Source organism: Sceloporus undulatus, chromosome 1 (genome assembly GCF_019175285.1).
Source record: "Sceloporus undulatus isolate JIND9_A2432 ecotype Alabama chromosome 1, SceUnd_v1.1, whole genome shotgun sequence".
In the NCBI taxonomy this organism is placed as follows: domain Eukaryota; kingdom Metazoa; phylum Chordata; class Lepidosauria; order Squamata; family Phrynosomatidae; genus Sceloporus; species Sceloporus undulatus.
The window spans coordinates 94,745,763-94,772,814 of NC_056522.1; the positions used below are offsets into that span (position 1 = coordinate 94,745,763).

The 27,052-nt window shown below is 39.3% G+C and overlaps 1 protein-coding gene across 2 annotated transcripts in view; it reads left to right on the forward strand.

Moving 5' to 3' along the window:
• Positions 1 to 23,067, forward strand: part of ALDH8A1 (aldehyde dehydrogenase 8 family member A1) — a 30,291-nt gene extending 7,224 nt beyond the window's left edge. Inside the window, exons 2-7 of one of the 2 annotated variants that reach the window (XM_042479598.1) lie at positions 5,949 to 6,096; positions 7,963 to 8,118; positions 11,287 to 11,436; positions 12,716 to 12,972; positions 16,172 to 16,333; positions 21,809 to 23,067. In XM_042479598.1, coding sequence (XP_042335532.1) covers positions 5,949 to 6,096; positions 7,963 to 8,118; positions 11,287 to 11,436; positions 12,716 to 12,972; positions 16,172 to 16,333; positions 21,809 to 22,264 — 1,329 coding nt within the window. In that variant the 3' untranslated portion in view covers positions 22,265 to 23,067. The remainder of the gene's footprint in view (positions 1 to 5,948; positions 6,097 to 7,962; positions 8,119 to 11,286; positions 11,437 to 12,715; positions 12,973 to 16,171; positions 16,334 to 21,808) is intronic. The other variant, XM_042479607.1, reaches the window with a different exon arrangement.
• The last annotated feature ends 3,985 nt before the right edge of the window (positions 23,068 to 27,052 follow it).

A 27,052-nucleotide genomic window follows, 5' to 3' on the forward strand; every position in this document is an offset into this window, starting at 1 on the left:
CAATAGCTGGTCAAAGATGTGTTTCTGCTGGAGGAGAATGTGAAAGAGAAGATGGTGCCTCATCATCAGCTGACTGGACTGGCAGTTGAAATTTCTTTCCGTATATGTCATGGGATAGCACTACCAACATTATACCTGAAGCAGCAAGAGGCCAGTTTAAGGGGTGTAACACGGGTTGTGGGAACTATCAGTGATATATTCAAATCTTTGACATCAAGCCTTAAGTTTCTACCTTCAAGTCTTGAGTCTCAGGTCCTTACAAGATGCAGTCAGCCCTGCTTATTCACAAATTCATTATCCATGGATTTAACCATCTATGGCTTGAAAATATTCAAAAAATATATAAATTCCAACACATAAACCATGACTTTGCCATTATATATAATGGACATCATTTTACTATACCTTTTATATAATGGGACCTGAGCATTCATGGGTTGTGGTATCCACAGGGGTGGGAACCCAACCCCAATGGATACCAAGGCACCACTGTACTTTCAAGTCAAGCCTTGAGTCTCAAGTCTGGGAGGCAACTTCAACAAGGGAAAAAGAAGGAGGCAGGTGTGTTCCTCACTCAGATGAGAAAAGCAAATGTGTTAAGCAATGGGCTTGAGATGGGGATTGAGGTCAGCCTATCCTCACTGCACATCAGGGAATCCTAACATTTTCCAAAAACTTTAAAAAGATCTGTCCACCTCAAGCCCATTGACTAATGCATTTGCTGTTCTCCAAGAAATGTGCCTGGCACTCTAGGATGGTCTTGCTTGAATTAAATGATGCTAGCAAGTTGGTTGCTAGAAATATACAAGTTGCAAGTTTAGTTGAATAAGTGTGTCATTCATTGCTGAGGTGAATCCAAGTTGAGTCATTGAAACGACTTGAGTCTGACAAATCTGGATCAATTCATTTGAGTCTACATCACTGGGAAATACACAGCTTGACCTACAAAACTGGGGAAGGAGTTCATGAAGAACAACTAGCAAGTCCATCACTTCTACCCTGAGCATCTGGCAAATGTTGGGGTCTGTTCTGTCCTTTTCTTTTTCATAGTGTTGTCAAATGTCCAGAAAAATGGTCTGTCTGAGGTTACAATTTTCAGGTAAATCTTGAAAAGGCCAAGATTTCTTCTCATGGAAGCAATGTGGATCTCAAGAGGAGTATCTCTTTTTGTTTTGTGAATGGAACTTAAATTTTATTTTCTGGAATACCCACATGGCCAGAAGGAGGATGAGCCGACCTGCATGAATTTCCCTTCAATATCACCAAACTGAGAGCAGCTACATCTTGACAAAATGCAAGCTTGTGATTAACATCACCATATTTTTTCTCCTATATGATTTTAACACTTTTGCCTGATGAAGAAGCCAGTGGAGCTTCAAGAGTTTGCAAGATGTATTTTGTACATTTTGGCTGGCCCAATAAAGGTATAAGTGTTTTGTGGATTTTGGATGTTATTGTACTCCTCTTCTGTAGTTTATTAAAAGGCACATACAGGCACTCACACAGAGAGATAGAATGGATTAGGAAAATATTTTTCACTAATCTTCATTTTAATATCACAAGTTGTCAGACTTGAGAATTTTATTTATTTCTTTATATCCTGCCTTCTTCCTATCATGGGATCCCAACTGGACTATAACAGGGTTAAAACAGAACACGACGAAAAATCTGAGGAACAAAAATTGAAGAAGAATTAAATTATCCACCATGTTAAAACATCTATATTTTAAAACAATATAAAATGTCTTTTAAAAGCATAAATGTAAAGATGAAAAAAATGCAACACACACTGAATCCTCCTCTCCCCATATCTTTTACATTTGATAGTAATGATGGGCACTGAGGACCCATTGGTTGGATTTCTCTGCCAGTGATAGCCAATGAGAATGGGGGAATTTATCACTTTGTGATCTTAATAAATGCATTGAGAAGAAGAGAATTCACCATGGGAAATGTTTTTGAAACAACCCATAGCACATATTAACCTGTAACCCAGCTTTTAGATGAATGGTAAGACAGGCCTAGAGAGCCAGCATGGTGTGGTGGTTTGAGCATTGGACTATGATTCTGGAGACTAGGGTGTGAATCCCTGCTAGACCATAGAAACCCACTGGGTGACCTTGGACAAGTCACACACTCTCAGCTTCAGAGGAAGGCAGATGCAACCCCCCTCCCCCTGAACAAATGTTGCCATGAAAGGTTTGTTTTCGGATTGCCACAAATTGGAAACAACTTGAAGGGACACAAAAAGAAGACAGGCATACTTTTCAAAACACACCATCCCTTTTGGTCATCAGTGTGTCTTATGCCAAACGAAGCAATATGTCACTTCTACTGCTTCTGGTAACTGCTTAGCTGTGTCTTCTTTTCCTGCTTCTTCCACTGCTGGAGAACTCCACAACAAGCCCAAGACAATTTGCTGGCTAAAGTAGTGCCACAACTAGTAACTTTAAAGAACTGTTAGACTGCTCCTGAAAAAAATCTTCCCTGGAGCCCCTGGATATGAAGAACTACAGGCCTGTATCCAATCTGCCACTTTTGAGCAAGGTTTTCGAGAGGGCTGTCGCCCTTCAACTCCAAGTCATCTTGGATAAAACCAATTATCGAGACCCATTTCAAACTGGCTTCAGGACGTGATATGGGGTGGAGACTGCCATGGTTGCTCTGGTTGACGATCTCTGTCTAGGCATTGACAGAGGAAGCGTGACCCCGTTGATGCTTCTAGACCTTTCAGCAGCCTTCGACACAATAGATCATGACATCCTCTTGGAACGCCTGGAGAATTAGGAATCGGTGGCACTGCACTCCAGTGGTTCCAGTCCTTCCAATCGGGTAGATTCCAGAGGGTGATGCTTGGGGACAGTCGCTCCTCGAAAACGAAGCTTAAATGTGGCATCCCTCAAGGCGCCATACTGTCCCCGATGCTATTCAACATTTATATGAAGCCGCTGGGAGAAATCATTCACAGACATGGGACAGAGTGCTATCAGTATGCTGACGACACCCAAATATATTTCTCCATGTCCTGATCAACAGCTATGACAACAGATGGTATTTTCCCCCTCAATCAGTGTCTTGAAGTGGTAATGGGCTGGATGAGGAAAAACAAACTCAAGCTGAATCCAGACAAAATGGAGGTACTTACAGTAGGGGCCCCCAAACCAGGTATAGGGTTGCAACTTCCAGTCCTAGATGGGGTCACACTCTCCACAAAGAACTGTGTTCACAGTCTGGGGGTGCTCCTAGATCCGTCACTTCACATGATGAACCAAGTGAATGCGTCGATCAGGAGCGCCTGTTATCAGCTTCGGCTGATATGCCAGCTGTGCCCTTTCCTGGAAGTAAAACACCTAGAAACTGTTGTACATTCACTGGTAACTTCACAACTTGATTTCTGTAATGCGCTCTACATGAGGCTACCCTTGTGCCTAGTCTGGAAACTTCAACTAGTGCAAAATATGGCAGCCAGGCTGGTCGCCGGTAAAACTTGGAGTGATCGAATAATACCTGTCCTAAAATCTCTTCACTGGCTGCCTATTAGTTTCTGGGCACAGTATAAGGTGTTGGTTATAATCTTTAAAGCCCTACATGGCTTGGGTCCAACCTATTTGAGGGATCACCTGCTCCCATATAATCTGCCCCACACCCTCAGGTCCTCTGGGAGGAATCTATTGCAGCCTTTAAAAACCAAACTAACTGCTACCTCCCAGAGGGCCTTCTCTGCAATTGCTCCCAAACTATGGAACGGCCTGCCGGGTGAGATCCATCAAATTGCCAGTTTAGACAGCTTTTAAAAAGCTGTCAAGATGGATCTCTTCCAGCAGGCCTTTCCTGAATAAAAGTGTCCGGCCACAGAATGACTTCCCCTCACATCATGTATTAGCCCACCGCTCTGTCCTTGTTATATTTTTTATTGTGTTTTTAATAGATATTTTAATCTCCAATTTTAATTGTAACATGTTTAATCCTGTTTTAAGGGGTGGGATTTGGGATATAATGTTGTAAATGTGGATATTTTAATGTGTTGTGAACCGCTTTGATTGTCTCGTCACAGAAAAGCGGGATAAAAATAAACTTTTTTAAATTTATTTATTTATTTATTTATTACTAAAATGCTGTCTAATTTTGTTCCTTTGTTTGCTCAGGGTTCTCCCAGCTACTCCTTAGGAATTTAAAGCAGCCTCCTGAAATAAAGGATAGCAGGAGAATTTTTCTCATAATTGCTTATCAAGACCATAAAGACCTCCTCCTGAGGCCCTCTTCCAGGTGTTCCTGCCAAATAGGGCAAACTGAGTGGCCACAAGGGAGAAAACCTTTTCAATGATGGACAGAACCTTGTTTGTGGAATGCCTTCGACAAACAATCTCGCCTGGCACTTGGATTTTGGTGTTTTTATTGCCAGATGAAAAACCTGTATATTTGCCTAAGAATCACAAAAAACAGTTTTAGTACATTTAGATGTTTGCCCCAGGTCATCAATTTATTTGAAATGTGGTGCTGGAGAAGAGTGCAGAGGATACTGTGGACAGCCAAAATGGCAAACAAATGGGTCCTTGAACAGATCATGACTGAAATCTCCTTGTAAACAAAGATGATGAAATTGAGGCTGTCATAATTTTGGCCACATCATGAGAAGGCATTAGAAAAGACAATAATGCTGGGAAATGAAGGAGGCAGTAGAAAGAGAGGAAGACTGCACATCAGATGGATAGATTCAGTCAGAGGCCAAGGGTCTGAATTTACAGGACCTAAGCAGAGCATGGTCTTGGAATTGTCTCATCTACAGGGTCTCTATGAATTGGGGTCGATTGGAGAACACTTAACAACAATAACAGTCCCTCCTCCTGTTTTTCATCTGAATTTTATTTTGTGATGCTTTGTCGTAGTTATTTTCTTGACATCGGCATTTTAGGGACCTGGTTAACTACACACTACTCAGAAAAACTGAGGCATTTGAAAAAAAGCAAATATCTAAACAGATAAAATAAGTAAAAGAATAAATGTAAAATGTCTTCAGGAAGCTTAGACATGAAGGTGCCTGAACAGCAAAGTAAAAGAACAACAGCTCCGCAATGCCACCTAGAGGAACTAATTAGGAGTATTAAAAATCCAAAATCAAAACTCTATTTTAGGATAATATCTTTATTAAATTATTTTAAAAACACATTATAGTGTTCAAGTTTGGGAGGAGTCATCAGATCCTCCCCACAACAAGATGTGTAAAATACAGGGGAGTAAGGGTGGGAAAAGCAGGGGGGGAGGCAAAGGCAAATTTACTCTTCAAATTATTCTGACACCATTCGTCGTAGATTGTAATGGAAAAGAGTATTCAGATGGGGATGTGTCAGAGGAGACTTACGTTTGGACACAGCAAGAATGGCCATTGCATTTGCTGAGAACAGATAAACAAGAGAAGCTTTGAGTCCTCTATCTTTACTGTGATTTTAAAGTCCAGCTGTGAACTACTGTATCTGGCTTGTCTGTATCCTGCTTGAAATTCATAGGCTCCTTGACACATGATCAGGGACTCCCTGAACCTTCTCTGTACAAACAAGTCTGGAGATGGTCTTAGATGTTGTACTAGGCAGAAAACATCAGTAAACTTGTAAAGTAATAAAATGGAAAAGAAGAGATCAAAGAATATATTATACAATGTCATCAGATTTGCTATAGTATTTATTGGAATAGGTTACTGTGAAACACTCAGCCAGCTGTGCTTGATTTCTGGTTTTGAAAAAGATATGCCTGTCTGTGAAAAGATCATGCACTAATGCTGCACATCATGCAACTGACTTTTAAATATGTCAGATATTGTTGTGGTTCATCAGGACAGTATAAATACATTCTACTTTTATAGAGATGTGTATTATTGTTATTGTTGTAACACATGCTCTAATTTACCTCTTGCAAATGCATCATGTAAAATGCATGTTTATCTCTACTCAAAGATAGAAGCTGCTGTCAAAGCTGCACAAAGTGCTTTCCCAGAATGGTCTTCCAAAAGTCCCCAGGAAAGATCAAAACTAATGAACAAGCTTGCAGATCTCATTGAAGAGGATCTGGAATCATTTGCACAAGCAGAATCCAAGGATCAAGGTAGATGCAAAACCCTATGTGGCTTATATTCACAGACAGTGTAGGCTGAGATGCCTAAAGAGATGAAACTGAAGTTAACTGACTAAAGCATTGTATCTTTAGCATTGATACTGAGGTCTAGAATGAATAGTGTTTGTGTTTGTGGTGGTAGGCAATTCAACATTAGGTTTACAATCACATATGTTGATTGCAATGATGTTTATCTTTTATTTTCCAGTGAATGGCCATTCTTATCTCACTACTTGCTTTTGAGTTTGCATATTCAGTGCAAAATATTTACATGCTGTGATGGCTTGTGGCTTCCAGGTTGATGGGTGGTGTGCCCAGCGTTAGCTGAACTTGAAAGGAACTATCAGAAGTGCTGAACATACTTAGGGTGTACAGTTCAGCACCTTGGAGAACTCCTTTCAGGACTGAATTAAAAGCCAGAATGAATCTGTCTCCTCGCTGACATAGAGTCTCCAGCCACCATTGGCCACATACTTCATGAAGTGAAAAGAATCAAGGGGAAGGGGGAAGTAGTCACTTCTTATCAGTGTGACATTAGATGTCCTTCTACTTGATCCACCTTCCGTGAAGTCCCTCCTTCTGAACATTCCCATAAAGGTGAGGACACTTGTGTCATTTGATAAAAAGTGAAATTTACTCAGCCAAAAATGTTCTCAGCAGTAGTGGTTTGCTGAAGGGGGACTGAAATCATTCACACCACCACACAGAAGGCATGTGTTGCCAACCTTCCAAGTTGCCAGCTGGTGTGGGTACACACCAAACTCCATACTCATTTACAAAATGGCTCCTCAGAATTACTCAGTACATTGGGTCTGTGGGGAGCTTCCATTCCCATTTGTTAGGGGAAGTATACTACATGCATAAGAGAAGGCAGTTATGAACAATATTTAGAAGGGACTTCAAACAAAATTGCTATTAACCCCTATGTGGCTGCTTCAATTGGGGTTACAAAATGGCTGCTCCAGACAAATGGGACAAAGGTCCAAAACACACTGCAGAAATAATCCCATTTGAGACCACTTTAACTGCCCTGTCTTAGTGCTAGGGAGTCCTAGGAATTATAGTTTATTGTAGCATCAGAGCTCTCTGACAGAGAAGGCTCAATGTCTCACAAAACTACAGTTCCCAGAATTCCCTAGCATTAAACCAGGGCAGTTAAAGTGGTCTTAAACTAGATTATTTCTGCAGTGTGTTTTGGACTTCCATAATGTTATTACTTCAACAAAATAATTCAGGGAGAGTGGATTAATTTGCAAGAGATGGAAGTACACGCACTAACTGGTCTATTTTAATTATTTTTTAAAAAATTAATCTTTATTATATTAAAAACCACATAAAGCACAAGCTACATATATACATAACATTACATTAAAATTATTTTAATTATGTAATCTTTGACATATATGAGATTTTTAAAAAGTGTACTCTAATCATATGCATTTCTTTGGCAGGGATGGTGTGCTGCCAGATGTGACCTGCTTGTCTGTATCTTTGCATGGGACTTTGGGGGGAGGGAGCAGGTACAGATTTCCAAATGTAACAAGAAGCTTGAAAGTTGAAGATACTACCCTTTTCTGCATTCACTTACAACTCTTTAATGCCTTCTCTTTTTGTATTGGCATTTCTTTTTGTTGCATTTTTTAAAACTTTATCTCCTTAATGAACATTTTAGGCTGTCTTCTCACCTCCTGCAAAAGCTGCCAAACATTTAGAATTTGCTTATTCATTCTTTGCCTCATGAAGTCAGTTCAGAAGTTTGTTTTTTTTTTAAAAAAATAAAAACTTATATGTATTAAAAGGACACCAATTACTAAGGCAAGTGTGTGACAATATGTGTTTAATATCTCTCTGTTTCAGGGAAAACGATAACATTTGCTAGAACAGTCGACATCCCCCGGGCAGTTTACAATTTTCGTTTCTTTTCATCATCCATCCTTCACCAAACAGCAGAGTGTACACAGATGGACCATATGGGTTGCATGCATTATAGTGAGAGAACACCGGTGGGAATTGGTAAGGTTTAAATTCCAAATAATGGAAATGTCAGTTTCTGACAAAAGTAATATCTTCTGTTCCTATATCACGTTCTGTGTAATGTAGCTCTAGTATATACTACAGCATGCCTTGGTATAATGGAGAATAATGGAGTGAACATGTTCTCTTCATTGTTTTTTCAGCCGAATGTCAGGAGCCCTTTCACACTACCCAGTTATAGTGGTACGATTCTATTTCAGCTGCCATCCTGTGGAATGCCAGGATCTGTAGTTTGGTGAGGCACTAGAACTCCCTGCTCTACTCCCCCTCCAAACTAGAAATCTCAGGTTTCCATAAGATGTTACCCTGAGAGTCAAAGTGGAATAGCTATAATTGTGTAGTGCCTGGAGAAAGGTGGTATAATAATAAATAGAGCATGAAAGATTGTAAAGTTAGAATGGAAAAGCCTGGGAATTGGCCTACTCTGAGGCCCCATTCTCACTCACGCATTTGCCCTGGATGGAACTGGGCAGTATATCACTAACAGGATATTGGTCATTATTTTTTGTTTGTACTGTCTTCATATCATAGATTAAACTGAAAGGAAGGGAGGGAGGATGAATTCATAACACTGAAGTAATTAGGATTTCGAGTCACTTCACTTATTCGTTGTCCATTTGAAATATAGGTAAACCATTTACAAAATTTATTATACAGTACTCTGTAAAGTGTGCTGCATTCAACATACCACTAGGTGTCACCATTTCTTACAGAGTAAAGATGATGGTGGTGAGAATGGCATCATACACAATTAGTAATGCTTTCAAAGAGGGGTCATTTATTCCAGGAAAATAGTGCTTTAATCTCTCTGCTGTCTGCGCTGCCAGCTCAGTTTCATTCATAAACCCACCCACCCACACACACACACACACACAGAGAGAGAGAGAGAGAGAGAGAGAGTCTAATCCTAGACTCTTCATTCAGTGGTTTTATAAGGTTCTTATTTTAGTTGTGCTCCATTTATTCCATGTAGGATTATTTTTGTTATTTTCTTTACACATTTGCCCTCAGTTTATTACTTTCTGTATGTTTGCCCACTCTCCTACCAATTGAGCAGGAGTGTATTGAACTGAAGAACAGCATTGCTGAAATTACTGTGAGTGTAAACTATTGCTATTTGAAAAGGATGGTGGCTTTGGAACACCTTTATTATTTATTTATTTATTTATTTACTTGTACCCCGTTCTTCAGCCAAGGCTATCAGAGGAGCTTACAAATTGTTAATTAGACATTTCCTTGCCCTCAGGATTACAATCTAAAGAGACAGGACACAAAAGGAGAAGGGAATGGCAGTGGGGAAGGGGAAAAGTCCAGCAGATCTTCTCTCTCTCTGATGCCTGGACCAGGGCAGATGGACTGGAGGGAGGGCCCTTCTTCTTACTCTGATTAGGACCGATTAGGGAAGGCATTGGCCTACCTTCTCTTCCCCTCAGAGGCCAGGATGGAGTTAGATGCCTTGTGGGGAGGCTCAGTTCCTTTAGGGAGGTCTGATAAACCTTGGCTTGGTTTAAAGTTAAGCAAACCTTTGGAACTGAGCAAACCTTCAGAATATACCATCAGAAGAGACCCAGTTTGAAAGTCTCAGGATGCCTGAATGATTATTTGGCTGGCTTTATTTTGATTAAGGATACAAATAATTGTGCTTCATGGCTAATGTTAATCTTTCAAGAGGTGAATGTCAGAATTAAAAGCTTAAGACAGGACCTTACAGTGGCAAACTATTTGTGCAACAGTCCATTTTGGAGTGGCTTGGAACTTTCCACACTTGGGCCAGCATGGCATAGTGGTTTGACTCTGGAGACAAGGATTTGATTCTCGTTTGTCCATGAAACCCACTGGGTGACCTTGAGCAAGTCACATGCTCTCAGCCTTAGGGGAAGGTAATGGCAAAGCTCCTCTGAACAAATCTTGCCAAGAAAGCCCCGTGATAGGGTCGCCTTAGGGTCGTCATAAGTAGAAAACAAAGGCATACAACACACACATGCAGATAGGCATCAGCAGCAGCCGAGGAGAAGGCAGCTGGGTCAGAGCCATGATAGAGGTGATTTTCCAAGATATTCCCGCAGAAGGGCCTTGCTTCTCTTCTCTTATTTATGTCTCACCTTTTTCCTGGCATGAGACCCATTCTTCACCACATTTACCTTCTTCATTTCCTGGCTGTTACTGCAAATTTTCCCTCCATATTTGACATAAGCTTCTGCCACTCTGCAAAAGTTAAGCAGTATAACACCACTTTAACTTCCATGGCTCAATGCTATGGAATTCTGAGATAGGTATCTTGGTGGGGCACCAGAGCTCTCTGGCAGGGAAGGCTAAATATCTCACAAAACTAAAAATCCCAGAATTCCATAGCATTGAACCATGGCAATTAGTAGTGTCAAACTGCTTTGTTTCTGCAGTGTGGACACAGCCATAATTACCCTAGTGGAGATATAGTAGCTCTGCCTTAGAAGTTAAAAGTAGATATAAGCATGGAAACCTTAGCTTTTTGATGCATGACCTGAATTTGTGTTAACCCAAGGTTTTTAGATCTGGGAATTGTTTATTGGTTATTTGAAAGAGATGCTATTTAAAGCACCCACTGTTTCCAGCAGAAGTCAAATGAAGAGATAATGAAGTACAGAAACATACGTTGGTGAGAACTTCCCCACCAAATATGACTTGTGAAAAAGATTTTTCCACATAAATCTTTTAAAGAATGCTTTGAATTATAACACAAGTCATGCATTATAAACAGTTTTAGACCTAAATTGTTTCTGTCACAGAAAAGAATATTCACATGGACAAACATTTCTGATGTAGGATAGCAGCTGCAATGGGTCTTTGGCCTAGATCTATTCACTCCAGATGAGTGAAAAGCTCTCATTAGTCTCATTAGATAGGATCACTCATTGAAGAATTTGTGCAAGTGTTGTGACCACCATCCTCCAAATCCAACTTCTGCTTGTGCAGCAAGGTGATGGGTTCCTTATTAAATGAACACCAAGAATGTCAAGCTTTTCACATGATTTGACACAATAGGACCTTAGGTCTTGCCTGGAGATAGCTCTCTGGCTGCCAAGAGAGTGTCAGCTTTTTCATAAGTGCATTGCCTCTGTTGGAGCAATTGTATTTATTTATTTAATCTTTATTTTTTGTCTTTTAAAGCTGGTTTAATTAGTCCATGGAACTTACCCCTTTACTTGTTGACCTGGAAAATTGCTCCAGCCATTGCATGTGGAAACACTATAATTGCTAAACCCAGTGAAATGACATCTGTCACTGCTTGGATGATGTGCAAACTTCTTAATAAAGCAGGTAATCCTGAAAAAGTGAGAAAATACATAGTGTAAAGATTATCATGCTTGTGAATTTAAACCAATCTGTTAAATGTCGTTATAAGAAGTAACACAATAGAAGGGAAATATTTCAGTGTATTTCCCCCCTTAATTTTATATCTGGATGGGAACTGTGACCCTCTAGATATTTATAGCCTATGACCCAGATATGTCCCCATCCATATGGAGAATGTGATAGAAATTATTGGAGCCTCAAGCTAAAAAACTACAGTTCTGCACTCCTTTTATTAAACGTATTATTATTATTATTATTAAACTTTATTTCTAAAGCGCTGTAATTATACACAGCGCTGTACAAAGTCGGTAAAATTAAAGAGAATATAAAAGCCTGCCCAAGGCGTACATTCTAAAATAATAACAATTAAAAGAGAAATAGATAAAATTACCATATAGAAAAGAAAAAACATTAAAAACATCAAATATCAATCAAATCACATCACATCAAATATTGTCAGACAGCCAGATGACAATCACAAATCCCCTGAGAACGCTTCCCTAAACAATATGGTTTTCAGCTCAGCCTTAAAGCTGGTTAGGGAAGTGATGAGCCGTGCATGCAGAGGAAGAAGGTTCCAGGAATGAGGGGCAGCAAGAGAGAAGGGACGGATCTGGTAGATACCCATTTTGATATCAGTCATAGCCCTTGCAGTGTATTATTGTTAGTAAAGGTTTATTCTTCATGTGTATACTGTATGTCAGAATTCAAAGACATAGACATGTTAGTCTGGAAAATCAGTACGCACCGGGATCCTGTAGTGCCTTTGAGACTAACCCAAAGAAAGAAGTTGGTCACATGAGCTTCCATAGACTTCAGCTTACTTCCTCACATGCTTCTGAGGGAGTAGGCTCAAGTCTACAAAAGCTCATGTTAACCATCCTCTTTCTTTCAGTTAGTTTAAAAGGTGCCACAAGATCCCTTTCCATACATGTGTATATGTGGTTCATCATGACAACCAACATTAACAAGAATTATAACCTGCTCTTATATGAAAGAACTTTATTCTAATAATAGTAGTCAAGTGTAACCAGAAGTAAGGAAAGAACATCACACACAAGCAGTGTTCTCTCTACTTATATAACCACTGGTGTTAACTACTTCACGGGAACATGTTTCCAAGTTTACAAAGGGAAGTAATCCCAACTGCTTTCAATGGGCCTTAGCATCTCATTATGTGTGTACAGGACTCTGCATCCTGAGTGTACTATATAAATATGTTTTGTGTGTCTGTTCTTATGAGGGTTTCCACCGGGTGTTGTAAATATTGTATTTGGGAGTGGTCCCAAAGCTGGAGATGCTCTCGTTTCTCATCCTGCGGTATCACTGATTTCCTTCACTGGAAGCACACTCACTGGTCAGCGCATCATTGAAAGGAGTGCTCCATATTGTAAGAAGCTCTCCTTGGAGCTTGGAGGCAAGAATCCAGCAATCATCTTTGAAGATGCCAATTTGGATGAATGTGTTCCTGCCACTGTAAGATCCAGCTTTGCTAATCAGGTATGGACAAGTGGGTGGACAAATCCCCTTTCTTTTACTCAGGAAGTTTGTTTCTCTGCTTGTGAAACTCAGAAGCATGCATACCTTCATAACTTAATTAAGCTCCATCAGTGGCTGAGGGAGTTATGGTGGTTGGTATGAACTGGATTCAAGACATCTATTCAAAATGGTGCTATTTCTGAATTAGTATTATGTCATTAATATTCCGTCTTACCACAATTAATGTAATGATAGTGAATGAGCAACCAACCTTATAGGTAAGCCACCATGTGATATCCTGATATATGGTGAGCCATAAATATTTAATAAATTTAATTCAAACAATTAATATCTATATTGTTAGATAGTTCTTTCTAAGATTTTTTCAGAGCATGATGTGTTTGGCATAATTTTTTCCCTAGTTTACAGTTATGATATGATGGTGAGGTACAGTCATGCATCATGCTAGCCACACATCAAGATGAGTGCCAAAATTAAAGCAGCTTTGTTGATCCACATGAATGTATCAGTTCTAGCAGTTTTCATCTCCATGATGTGTGCAGCTTTTGTACATGAAATAGATCTTAATTGTACATCCAGGTTTACACCACCACCACCACCACAAATACTACAGGAGTGTATCCACACTGCAGAAATAAAGCAGTTTGACTCCATTTTAACTGTCATGACTCTGTCCTGCAGAATCCTTGTATTTTTTGCTTGATGAGACACCAGAGCTCTCTGATAAACAAGGCTGAATATCCCACCAAATTGCAAATCCCAGGATTCCACAGGATAGAGCCATGACAGGTAAAGTGGTATCAGACTCCTTTATTTCTGCAGTGTCCAAGAGCTGTGGGATAGTTCACAATACTGTGTCATAAGTGGCAAACCCCAGAGCCAATGTGAGGATTGCAGCTAAGCTCCAAGGAAGTGGTGGCAAATGAGTTATCATCCCTGCCAGTCAAAATGGCTTGGTCCTGTTCCTGGCTCCACTATGCTACTGCTAGTTGTTAAACCAAGCAAAGGCATCCAATATACCAAAGAGGTTGAGTAGGCTTTCTTTGGAATTATGCAACTGGGCAGCCCCCACACAGAAAACTCTAGTGGTGCTTAGGTGTGCTTGGTGGTCAGAAGACCTATGTTTCTCTCTCTTTCTCCTACTCATCTTCTCTTTTTATCTTTCACACACAAACACATGGGGGTGGGGCATTAATTTTTTTCCCAGGGAACCTTAGTAATTATCAGCTACATGTACACACAGACGCATGCACACTATTCCCGAGTCTTTATAATTTCAAAACTTTTCAGCATCTCATGTCAGAGGTTTTGAAGCTTACAAAGGTGTAAGAACTGATATTGCCATTCTGTGAGAATGTTCTCTGTAGGCTGTGGATGTGTAGCATTCTTTTATTAAACAAAGGGTGATTAATTTATTTGTGCACTCCTGTGATATTTTGAAAATTACATGTTGATTTTATGCAGCATGAGTGAATTTTAATAGCACCTTCAACAAGTACACTGGATTGACAATGAACACCTTCATGTTGTAATCAGCTGGTGTGCTAAATAGAAGACTCCCCACATGCAGATGCTGTTAGTCATCTGGGATGCTAGATAATTTGAATGACGGGGATGGCACAGTTTTTCAGCTGGCTGGACATTACAAGCTGCTCAAACATGTATTCAAAGCTGACTAACTGAGAACTTCATTGGCAGTGCTTTTGAGCAATTATTCAGGAAATGCAGTGTCTGCATGTCACCCACATGGCAGCAGCACCAGCCAAAAGAGTCCAAAACCTCCAAATGGCACTGAAAAAAATAGAATTTTGATGAAAAGATAAATTTGCATATAAAATGCCTGACACATTTTGGGAACACTTTCTAAGGGGGCACAAACATAGAATTTTCCTCTTGAGACTCTCCTCTCCCAGATGGAAAAATTGTATCTTCAATATGGTTGTACCAAAATGTAATGAGGTTTTTAAAGAAAGGGGTTTTAAGAAGGTACTGCTTCTATCCACTTTTTATTATTTTTAATTGTATGTTTTAAATTGTTTTGGTAAATTGTATGTTTAACTGTGTTTTAATGGGTTTTGTTTTTTGCAGATACATGTGTTCTTTTTCATTTGTAAGCTACCTTGAGTCCTGATTTTGGGGGGAAAGCAGGTTATAAATAAAAGTAATGTGATGAACACAATGACAATTCATATAGTTCTAGATTCCAGGATCGTTGGAGAATTTTGCCTTTTGTTTTTGCTTCCTTGTGTCTGAAGCTGTCCTCCTCTTTCCTTTTCTTTAGCTGGTAAGGGGGCAGATGCTTACGATTTGTTCCAAATTTCTGTGTCACAAATGACAGAGCTCTTCAGCAGCCTGTCATATTCTTGGAACCTAAATTATTATAAGCCAAGGAACTGTGGGAGCACTGTCTTTTACGCAAGTGCTATGCTGCCTGGTACCTACTGTGCAATCATTTCATTTTTGTTTTTGCAGGAAAAAAGGGCTAAACAAACCATGGAACTTTGTTCCATGATTTATTTAATGACCTGTCTTAATGTAGCCATTGCTGCTCTGTCTTTTCCCCACTGACAAGAAGCCAAAGAGAAAATGCAAAACTTATTCTGTGTCCCCACTCCCTGGCTTGTGGTGCAGGGAAAGCCAGAAAAGTAATTGATACCATTTGAGACAACATGATAAACAAAACATGGAGGAGAAGAAGAAGAAGAATCTTTATTATGGTCATAGAGCAACACAAACACGGAGAAGGGTTCCATGGTTTGTTTAGCAGCTGCTACTGCTGTAAAAGGGAACTATTGGGTAGCACAGCCCACTACACTGGTCATAATAAAGCAAGGTTACTACAGTTCTCTAACTTATCATTATGTCTGAACACAATATACCAATATGCACATCCACCAATACACTTCTGGTTCAACATGTTCACCAGTGTACCTGTTTCAGACAGAGATCTCTGGCTGACTCAAATGTATCATGTGAATTACCTTATATTTCATCAACATCAAATGCCTTGCAGTGAATGTGTCAGACATTTTTATTGTGATCTACTGTGTTTGAGTTGGTGTGAAATGAAAATCTACAGAGCTTGACATGTGATAACTGTTACAATGTCTAGATCTCTTTGATTTTTTAAAAAAATTACAGTAGTACTAACCTATGAATGATTTCCCTGTCCTTCTCATCTATTTCTTTGCCCCATCAGGGTGAGATATGCCTGTGCACCAGCAGAATCTTTGTTCAGAGGAGCATTTACAAAGAATTTTTGAGAAGATTTGTGGAAGCTGTCAAAAAGTGGAGAGTTGGAAGTCCCTCAGATTCCACAGTTGACATGGGAGCACTGATAAGTAAAGAACATTTAGCAAAGGTAAACAAAAAGGAAATTATTTGGGGTCAAATCTTGCACTTAGTACATTCACCAGGACATGTTTTTCTTGGTGACTTGAGAAGCAAAATGATTAGAACCACCAAACTTTAAAACAGGACACTCAAGACAGCAGGAAGTTTATAGATAAAAGCTAGCATATATATAGTGGATAATATCAATGAAAAATGCAGAGATTTTGTACTCATTGAACATATAGACAAAATGCTTTTAAGCTTCATCAACCTAAATGATATGAAGATGTGTCATTTTAAAACAACAACAATTTGGACAAGTCCTTAGTTTCTTTTATCCCATTTGAGAAGAAAGTACTTCAGAACATGAGAGAGTGTTTTTCTTACATTGCTGTACTTCCAGAAGACTATGTGAACGTCCAAGGAGAAATTAATCACACACCAAAACAGGACTTCTTGCTAATCACAGGTGACTGGAATGCAAAAATAGAAATCAGAACAAAATCAAATATGATAGGAAAATTTGGCCTGGGTTCAAGAAATGAGGCAGGAAACAGACTGATGGAATTATGCAAGGCCAGTACCATATGTACTCAAATATAAGATGACCCCATGTATAAGTCAAGGGCAGGTTTGGGGGCTACAATTATGGATTTTGATATGACCTGAAGATAAGTCAAGGGTAAAACTTAGGGAAATGTAACAAAGGATCTAAAGAATGAAGCAAAGGAAAACAATGCCCAAAGAACTTGCAAAATTCCAGCAGACATAACTGTTTGTACTCATACTAAAGGCTGGATGGATGAGAGAATAGACTGGATTCAGTGCTTCCATAACAGATTACGCTCTTGTCTTTTACCAGGGATGGTTCCTTTTTTTTTTTTTTTTTAAAGTACAGTACTTACATTGACCCATGGATAAGTCGACCCTGATTTTTGGGGTCAATTTTTAGACTAAAATTTCTAGGCGTATACATGAGTATATACAGTTATTGTTCATTGCAAATGACCCATCCTTCAAGCAACCCATGAAGTGACAGCATACATGGACATTGCTAAATGGCCAATACAAAAATCAAATAGACTGCATAACTGAAAGCAAAAGATGTAGAAGCTCCATTCTCTCTGCAGAAATGAGGTCAGGAGCATATTGTGGCATAGACCATGAACTACTAATAGCAAAAGTTAGACTAAAGCTAAAGGAAAACATGAAACCAACCATCATGCTGAAATACAACCTGAAGAAAATCACTATAGAATTTAACAATATGGTGAAAAACAAATTTGTACTACAGTGGTACCCCGGGATACGAATTGATCGTGTTACGAAATTTCCGGGATACGAAAAAAATAGATAGGAAAAACCTGTTCCGGGTTACGATGTTTTTTTTGGGTTACGAATTTTTTTTTCGGCGCGAAATTCAAACCGCAAAGCGCGGCTAGCGGCTTTCCAGCGCTAGCCGCTAGCCTTTTCGGGTTGCGAAATTACTCGGGTTACGAACGGAGCCGCGGAACGAATTAATTTCGTAACCCGAGGGACTACTGTATTAAGCACAATTAACTAGGAGCTAGAGGAACTCTGAACTGAAGCCAGGCACATTTATTGAGGAGAAAAGCAGAAAGACACTGTCCATAACCAAAAAGAAAGATCAGTCTCAATGGATGACAGATGAATCTCTACAAGCAGTTAAGGACAGAAGACAAGCAAAAAAGAAAGGTGACAGAACCAAAACCCTGAATCAACTGTTCAACCATTCATATGCAGGGATACGGAGAACTACTGTAATAATCAATGCAGTGAAACAAAGAATACTGCTATTTTATAATCAGCAAGGGAAGACATTACACAACTGAGTAGAAATAAAAAAACAATGGAAACAATACACAGGAGAACTGTATAAAAGAGATGAAAGGATGACAGATTCATTTAAAGAAGAACCATATGAATATGAACCTTCCACTTTAAAAAGTGAAGTGAGAGCTGCATTCTGAGTACTTATTTCTTAGATTGTATGCCATAGGCAGGTTTACTCTTTTATATTTATAAAATATAACTAATAGAGCTTCTCCAAGCTATAGAGACAGAATCTACGCTAGTTCAAACTAAAACCTGTCAGTAAATATGGAAAACAAAACAATGGCCCACAGAGGGGAATGCTCAATATATATTTCATTCCCCAAGAAAGGGGACAAAAGGGATTGCAATAATCATAGGACCATTTCATTAATTTCCCACACAAGCAAAGTGATGCTCAAAATTCTATAACAAAGGCTCTTACTGTATCCTAGCTGGATTCAGGAAAGAAAGAGGCACTGAGAATCATATTGCAAACATATACTGGATAATGGAGCTTATCAAAGAATTCTAAAAGAAAATCAGCTTGGGCTTTATCGACTATAGCAAAGCCTTTGATTGTATAGATTACAAAAAGCTATGGATCACTCTGAAAGAAGTGGGTGGGCTACAACATTTGATTGTCCTGATGCATACCCTGAACTCAGGACAAAAGGCTACTGTTGAGACAGAATATGGAATGGTTTCCAATTGGCAAGGGGGTCAGGCAAGCCTGCATTTTATCACCCTATTTATTTATGTTGGGTGCAGAAAATATCATACATAAAACAGTATTAGATTCAGAAGAAAGAGGTGTGAAAATTGGAGGAAAAAACATCAACAATCTAAGATATGACAATGACATCATACTACTAGCATAAGAGAGCAAAGATCTGGAAGGATTATTGAAGAAAGTCAAGGCAGAAATTGTAATAGCAAGTTTGCAGCTGAACATTAAGAAAACAAAAATAATGACCACAAACAATTTGCATAACTTTAAAGTAGACAATGAAGACACTGAAATAGTTCTACGGATACTGTGAACTGCTAAAAAGACCTATAAACAGGTCCTACTGCAAATCAGGCCTGAACACTCCCTAGAAGCTAAGATGATTAAACTGAGGTTGTTGTACTTTAGCCGAATCATGAAAATAAATGACTTAATAGAAAATATGATAATTCTTGGGAATGTGGAGGGCAATAGGAAAGGAGATAAACTGCATGGCCCTGAGTCTGTAAGACCTAAGCAGGGAGGTTGAGGAGAATGTGTGACTTCAGATCTCATTCACAGGGTTGCCATGGGTTGAAGTCAGTATGAAAGTAGTTAACAAAAACTTCCACAGTCATCCTGAAGCAAGTGAAGTATAGGGCTTTGAACAGCTTCAAAACCCAGGGCTCCTTCTGGAATGAAACTCCGCAACTGTCAGAAATGCATGCCATTTTCATCATTCAGCTGATAGTAGAGTTTTCTTAGAAATGTTGAGGCTGAGGTGGACTAGATATCTACAGTACTTCAATAAAATTGTAAGGAGGCTGAGAATTCAGATGTTCTTACTTTAACGCTTTAAAAAAGTCTTGCTGCTCTCCAGAATTCCATAGCTACTTCTGACTTTCTGTGCTGTCCTGTGTCCTTTTCATAATACATAATTTTAGTCCTATGATTCCATTTTAACGGCCATGGCTGTATCCTATGGACTCCTGGGATTTCTAGTATGGTAAGGCACTAGAGCAGCTCTTGGGCTGAGAATTTTAAATACCCTTCACTGTCTACCCCAGGATTTAGGATGTTGCTATGATAGTTAAAGGGGACTCAAAATGCAGTAATTGTATAGGATGAAAGGATCTTCTGGAAGAGGACTGAGGCTTGCAGAATGTGCTGTACTGTCTATTTGTGTTATGTTTGTTTGTTTTTAACAGTTGTGTTTTCTAACTGGTTTTAATTTTTAGGATAATTTAATGATATTGTTGTGCTTGGAGTGTTTTTTCTTTATATCTTTTCTAGCTGTTGTAAGCCCCATTGAGTTGCAGACTGGGAAAGCTGTGGGAAATACTTATACAACAACAACATCACATCTTCAAGTTTCCTCTCAATCTTAGGCTGGGGGAGAAGAATTTTCTCTATAGTCCCTGAGAGCTGAACTTAAAAAAACAACAGCCACCAAACCTAACAGAGCTTCCTTAAAAATCCCCCCTAGTGACAAGTTTAAATTAGAAAAGTTGGGCCATATCCAATGTCACTTGAATAGATTTCCCCTTTCTCCTTGTCACTCCTCCACGTCCACCACCCATCTGCTCTTGGAGTCCTCCCAACCCTCTAAAGCAGATTTTGGGGATGAGGTGGGGAATACAATGAGCTACAAGGACTGGGGCATCCATTCTGCCAGCTTTGTCCATCCTGATAGCAGATGGACACAGTTGGAAGCAGCATGTTTCCTCTTGCAAGGTTGCATTTCATACATGTTAGTAAAGAGAGTACTGCAAACCACATCTGTAAGCATGAAACAAAAAGGAGACAGGCTCTATGCACTGAAAGATACTCATCTGTTTATTCCTTTCAAAAGCTTAATGTGTTTCAACTTGCATAAGAAAGGACCTTCTTCGGGGGCTAAAAACAGAACACAAATATAAATCTATTTAAAATATTTAAAAAGACAGGACAACACTAAATTAGCCATATCCTATTAAAAACATAAGATCACATTAATTTTCATATCAAAAACATATATACCACATGGATTCTAAAATTGAAATCCCCAGTGCCATCAGGTCTGAATTAAGATTTAGATTTACAGTCTTTAATATAAACACACTATAGAATGGTTATAGTAGAATATCATTAGTAAACTGAGTAATTGCTAGGATAGATTGCATCAGATATCCTGATGACAGATTTTAGCATATATTATTAGTTTTTCCTTTTTATCTGGAATATGTATAAATCTGTATGGAATATGTAAAAATACAATATATCTGTAATATGCATAAATAACAAAAACTGCAGACTCTGTTCTTTTAATACTTTATGGTCTGGCTTTTTGAAGAGTGTTGTTACAACTCCTAGGATTTATTGTTTAATCAACTTGTGTTTTAACTAAGGTCTTTTAAATTTATGTTTGTCTGTTAATTGTTGTTGTTTCCTGCCTCGGTAGGTGGGGAGAGGAAAGTGAGAAATAATAATAATAATAATAATAATAATAATAATAATAATAATTTGATATAATATGTTTTTGATATAAAAATAATGCAATCCTATGTATTTTAATGTGATATGATTAATTTAATGTTGTACTGTCTTTTTTAATATTTAAAATAGGTTTGTATTTGTCTTCTGCTTTTAGGCCCTTTCTTTAACAGGTTGAAATGTGTTGGGCTTTTTAAAGTAATAAACACTTGACTGTCTTTCAGATGGAACTTGTCTCCTTTTTGTTTTTTGCCTTTCATATATAATGATAGCACTAATGTGGGGGGAAAATCCCAAATAGCAGTATCAAATTTAGAGATGCCTAGGAATTTTCCACCACTGTGATACAGGAAATATCAACCATATCCTCATTATTTACAGAGTTGCTAGAAGTCCTGATTTAGTCCCGATTTCTTTGTAAACCAGTTATGAATAATGAGAAATTGCAGCTTTTTAAATATGTATTTTTGTTGTTGTTCTTCCCCTTAGGTAAAGAGCTACATTAAAAAAGCACAGGTAGAAGGGGCTAAGATCCTGTGTGGTGAAGGAATCGATGTCTTGGTGCTTCCTACAAGAAATCAGAATGGTTATTTCTTGCTTCCAACTGTTATTACTGAAATTGGTGATGACTCGTGTTGCATGCAGGATGAGATCTTTGGTCCTGTAACTTGTGTCACACCATTTGACACAGAGGATGAAGTGATTAAAAGAGCCAATGGAGTCCAGTATGGCCTGGCTGCCACTGTTTGGTCAAGCAATGTGGGGCGGGCTCATCGTGTAGCTAAGAAACTTCAATCAGGGTTGGTATGGACCAATTGCTGGCTTATCAGAGACCTCAATTTGCCCTTTGGGGGTATGAAAGCCTCTGGGATAGGCAGAGAGGGAGCAAAGGATTCCTATGAGTTTTTCACAGAGGTGAAAACTATTACTATAAAACACACTTAAATGTATTGATAGAAATAGTTGAGAAATACTTAAGTAATAAGAAATAAGCCAAGTAGGTACTACACAAAGCCACGGCTTGTTAATAAGTGTATATTCAAAAATATTCTTGTCACATGGTAATTTTTGTGCAAAAAGGTTTGCACTTCTTATGAGTCAGTGCCTTCTTTGGGTGACATTGAAGCCAAGTACATTTTCATGTGTCTTGGCCATTAAATCAGCATTTTACCTCTACTTCTATTACATTGGTATTAATATCTCCCACCCTCTCCATTATATATTTGAAGGAGATAATAGGAAGAATAAAATGTGTGCAAATACACCCTCACATATGCATACAACAAGGCCACTAATTTCAAGTTCCATTCCCATCGCAAACAGTATGTGAGGAAAATAACTTATTGTGACTCAGACTGGGACGTAGCCAAGGGGGGGGGGGTTTCTTGGGGTCTGGACCCCCCCTTCCATTAGAAAAATGAATGGTGTGTGCTGCTGCGCTGCTGCACCCAAGCCCCATTATAATGGTGGCACTTAGTCTGGACCCCCCCCCTTCCTAAAATCCTAGCTACGTCCCTGACTCAGATGTTTTACACAGCTTGTTGTAATGTTTGTCCATATGACTAGTAGAATGTTGTTCTTGTAAGCAAGAAGATTTGACTTGATGTTTTAACTCAGCAATGGCATTAATTTGTGACCTCTCAGTCTTTCTCTAACTAGTATAATATTGCTAAAGCACTTTTGCACTGTGACCATAATGCCAAAATAATAATAAAGAAGGCTCTTCTGTTGTTGAGTTTTAAATCCTTGCATGGGCTGGCCCCTCCTTATTTATCAAACCTTCTTTTTCCTCACCTTCCCACTCGTGCCCTCCGTTTTGGTAGTCAAGGTATGCTGTCTCAGCCTAGGATTTTCACTGCCCTGTCCCGGATTCATCCCTTTTCACTTGCTGCCCCTCATTCCTGGAACCTCCTTCCCCTATGAGAAGCACAGCTCATCACTTCTTTAACTAGTTTCAAAAATGAGTTGAAGACTATACTGTTCAGGGAAGCGTTCTCAGGCATTGCATCATTGTTATCTGATGTTATTTTAAATTGTTGTCTGCCCTATGTTATTGAATGTTAACATGAATTAATATGTATTTAATCATTTGTGTAGAATGTATGCCATAGGCAGATTTATTTTATCTGTTTTAATTGTATGTACAGCACTGTGTAAATTTACAGTGCTATATAAATAAAGAATAATAATAATGATAATAATGATAATAATGATGATGATAATGATAATGATAATGATAATAATAATAATAATAATAATAATAATAAGTCTCAGTGGAAACTGGTGAAAGTAAATTTCTGGAGTGTTGTGTGAGTCTAGATGTCACACGTGATCAATGGGAGGGCAAGGAGGAGGAACACAAGAGGTATTGCAAAAGAGTTTGGATACAAACCTGGGAATATGGTGATAAAATTAAAACAAAAGTAACGGGGAACTCTCAATGACTGTAGAGACAGGATGAACACCATTAGCAGAAAAGTTTCCCATGTGCCCCAGTCACCTGCTCCAGATGAGAACTGGAGGGGACCCTCTTGAGCAGATCATAGTTGGTGATAGTGAGGAATGGGGAAGGCAGTGGGGAAGAAAAGGAAAACAAATTCTTTTTAAAAATGTTTATTGAAGATACATATAAAAACACAAAAAGTAGAACAAATTTTGATATGTGAACAAATGTCAGCTCAGTCTATATTGGACAGATATGGTTTCAGACAAAATCTCCCCGTTATGTTCATATGAGGGCAGCAGAGATCTTCATTGGTTCAGTCCTCCTACTATGTTTAGTAAACCTAGATTTTTTTTCAGACAGGTATTTCTTCTGTGGTTTTCTTTTCTTTTCTTTTTTGATCATTAAAAAACCCATTACCCAAAAATAGCTTTTAAAAGGAGGGAATGAAGATTTAGGTGAAAACAACATTCTGTACTTGAGGCTCTAAAGCAGGGACAGATAATGTGTGGATGTTATTGGATTATAACTCCCATTCCCTTCACCATTGGCTATACCACGTAGTGTTGATTGGAGTTGCATTTCCCTACAGGAGGGGAGATGCTTTCTTCCCTCATCATCTACGCATTCTCTACACAGTCAACTTACTGATCATCATTCTGACCTCCTGCCTCCTGCAGATATCCTATACAACATCCTTTGTTTGGTGTAGTCTGATAGTTAACATTTCTTATTGCAGTTAAATAAGGGCAGGACATTCCGATAAATATTAATTACATATCCATTATGGTGGCTGAATGTTTCTATCAAGATCTAGTTAACATGAACCGATTCTTTCCTAGATGTTATTTCAGTATCTATTGCAATAAAGATGTGCTACATTCTTAGGGTTGCCATAAGTCAGGACTTCCAAACCGGGACAAATGTAGGACAACATTTTCAAATGTAGGACACATTTTAAATGGAGGATGTGCAAAAAAAATTGACTATTTTCTAAAAAATGTTAATATAAATGCATGTTTTCTTAGGCATCACAAAATGGGGACATTTTGGCATTACAGTGGTACCTCGGGATACGAAAACCCAGGTTTACGAAATTTTCGGGATACGAAAAAATCCCATAGGGAATTATTGTTTCGGGTTACGAATGTTTTTTCGGGTTACGAAAAAACTTTTGGTGCTTTTTTCGGCTTTTTCCGCACGGAATCGCGGCTTTTTCCCCATTAGCGCCTATGGCAATTCGGCTTACGAAGGCTTTTTCGGGTTACGAAAGCGGCCGCGGAACGAATTAATTTCGTAATCCGAGGCACCACTGTATTCCTAGACAGATGACAGAAATGTAATTCCCTTTCTGGCCAACCCCCCCTCCCCCATTCCAAAACCACACGAAGCACATTTGGGCATTTGCAACTGAGTCACACAGCTAGCTCTTTGCATGCTAATATAAATAATATTGATAATCATGGAAGGTCCCTTGCAAATTGACTCAGACAGCTAGGGTTTTACATAATAAACCACAACAACAATAATAATGATGATGATAATAATGGAAGTGTCCTTTGCAAACTGACTCACACTGAGGGAAGCCGAAAACGTTCCCCCCCTCCCCCGGCCCCTTTGGCCCTCTCCTCTGCTGCCGTCGGTCTGCCGCTGTTGTTGCTTTTGCTGCGCTGCTTAGCAGCTGCTGCCTGCTGCCTCAGTCCCCGCCAGCCCACATGGCCGCAGGAAGTAAACAGAGGAGAGCCCTCCTCTTCAGCTGGGTGGCCAATGGGGTCAGAGCCAATGGAACAGCCCCCCCCTCCCAGCAGTCACAGATGTTTATCACACTATGCTCTGAAAGAGGTACTATTCCAGTGTGACTCCTCTAGCTGCCCCTGTTGCATGCTGGGTTTGGCAGTTTTAAGGAGGGGTATTTAGAATTCGCAGCAGAGAAGTTCACTCCTTACCTGCCAATCCCAGCATGCAACAGGAGGCTGCTAGAGGAGTCCACTGGAATAGTAGCTCTTTAAGAGCATAGTGTGATAAACATCACAGACTCCTGAAGCAGAGAAAGGACTGTTCCGCTATTGGCCAGCCTGCCAGCCAACAGGAGGAGCTCCAGCCTCCGACAGAGCCCTAGGCAGCCAAGGCATGGTAACATAGGCCGGGGGCGGGGGCAGACCTGCGACAAATGCCAAACCGTGGCGTGACCGTGCAGAACGGTCCAAAAATGGGAAATTCACGCCCCCCACCGGGTTATGGCAACCCTATACGTTCCACTGGTCCAAGAGCCTCAAACTCTCCCCTAAACAATAAATCTGCAAATGGCCAAAGGTGCCCCTTGGGCTTTTTTCTGACAATAGTGTGGGGATTTTGGCCATTTAAGGTGAAACTGCCACTCTCTCCAGGAGTGTACATAGCCATTTAAACTTTTTTTTCAATGTAAAGAAGCCCCCTTGTGGGTGCAAAAAAGGGCAGGATTCCTAGTATTTTATAGTTTAAAAGGCTCTTTTACTTCGCTTCTCAATGGTCATGGGAGAATCTTACTTACAAGATTGTTGGGAGTCAAAGCAGGGTTTGGAAAATTACCCTTTGGAATACAGACACTTGAATTCTGCAGCCAGCATGACCCAGAGCTGGTTGGGGGAACCTGGGAGCTGTAGTCTTCAAAGCAACTTTTCCTAGCTTTGATTAAAAGGGATTAATTACACCAGACCTGTGAAAAGCAACCTCACAACACCCAGGATACTAGTTTTCCATTCCTGGGGTGATGGTATGCTTTTTTAAAAACCCTCTTTACTGCCAGCTGTCTTGTCTGGTGAAAGAAACCATGCAGCCTTCACGAGGATTTTGTTTAATCATTTTTATGTAAGTCTAAAGAGTCAGTACATCTGTTAATTCTTACAGATGGAAATCAACTCTGATCTGATTTATCCCACTGCTGCCAGTTGATTCCTCCCTGCCCCCAATCTAGAGAAACATGTCATCATATGGAGATTTTAACTGGCTGTGTCCAGGCTGAGATTTGTGGTATTTCTTTCAAAATGATGCAAGCTTTTTCTCCAAACTTGTGAATAAGCTACACATTCGCCACTTTGGAGCTGATATAAAGATGAATTGAAAGATATAGATGAAGAATGGCTTTGTGGGAAGGCAAAGGAGGCATGAAAAATGGAACACTTATGTTATTGTAATAGATCTATATTTATGACAGATATGGATACAAAGGTACTGATGTCAGCAGTCAGCACATCTTCACCAAGAATGCTGATCAATGCAAGATGCTCAGGTAGTATTAGATACAGCAGCAT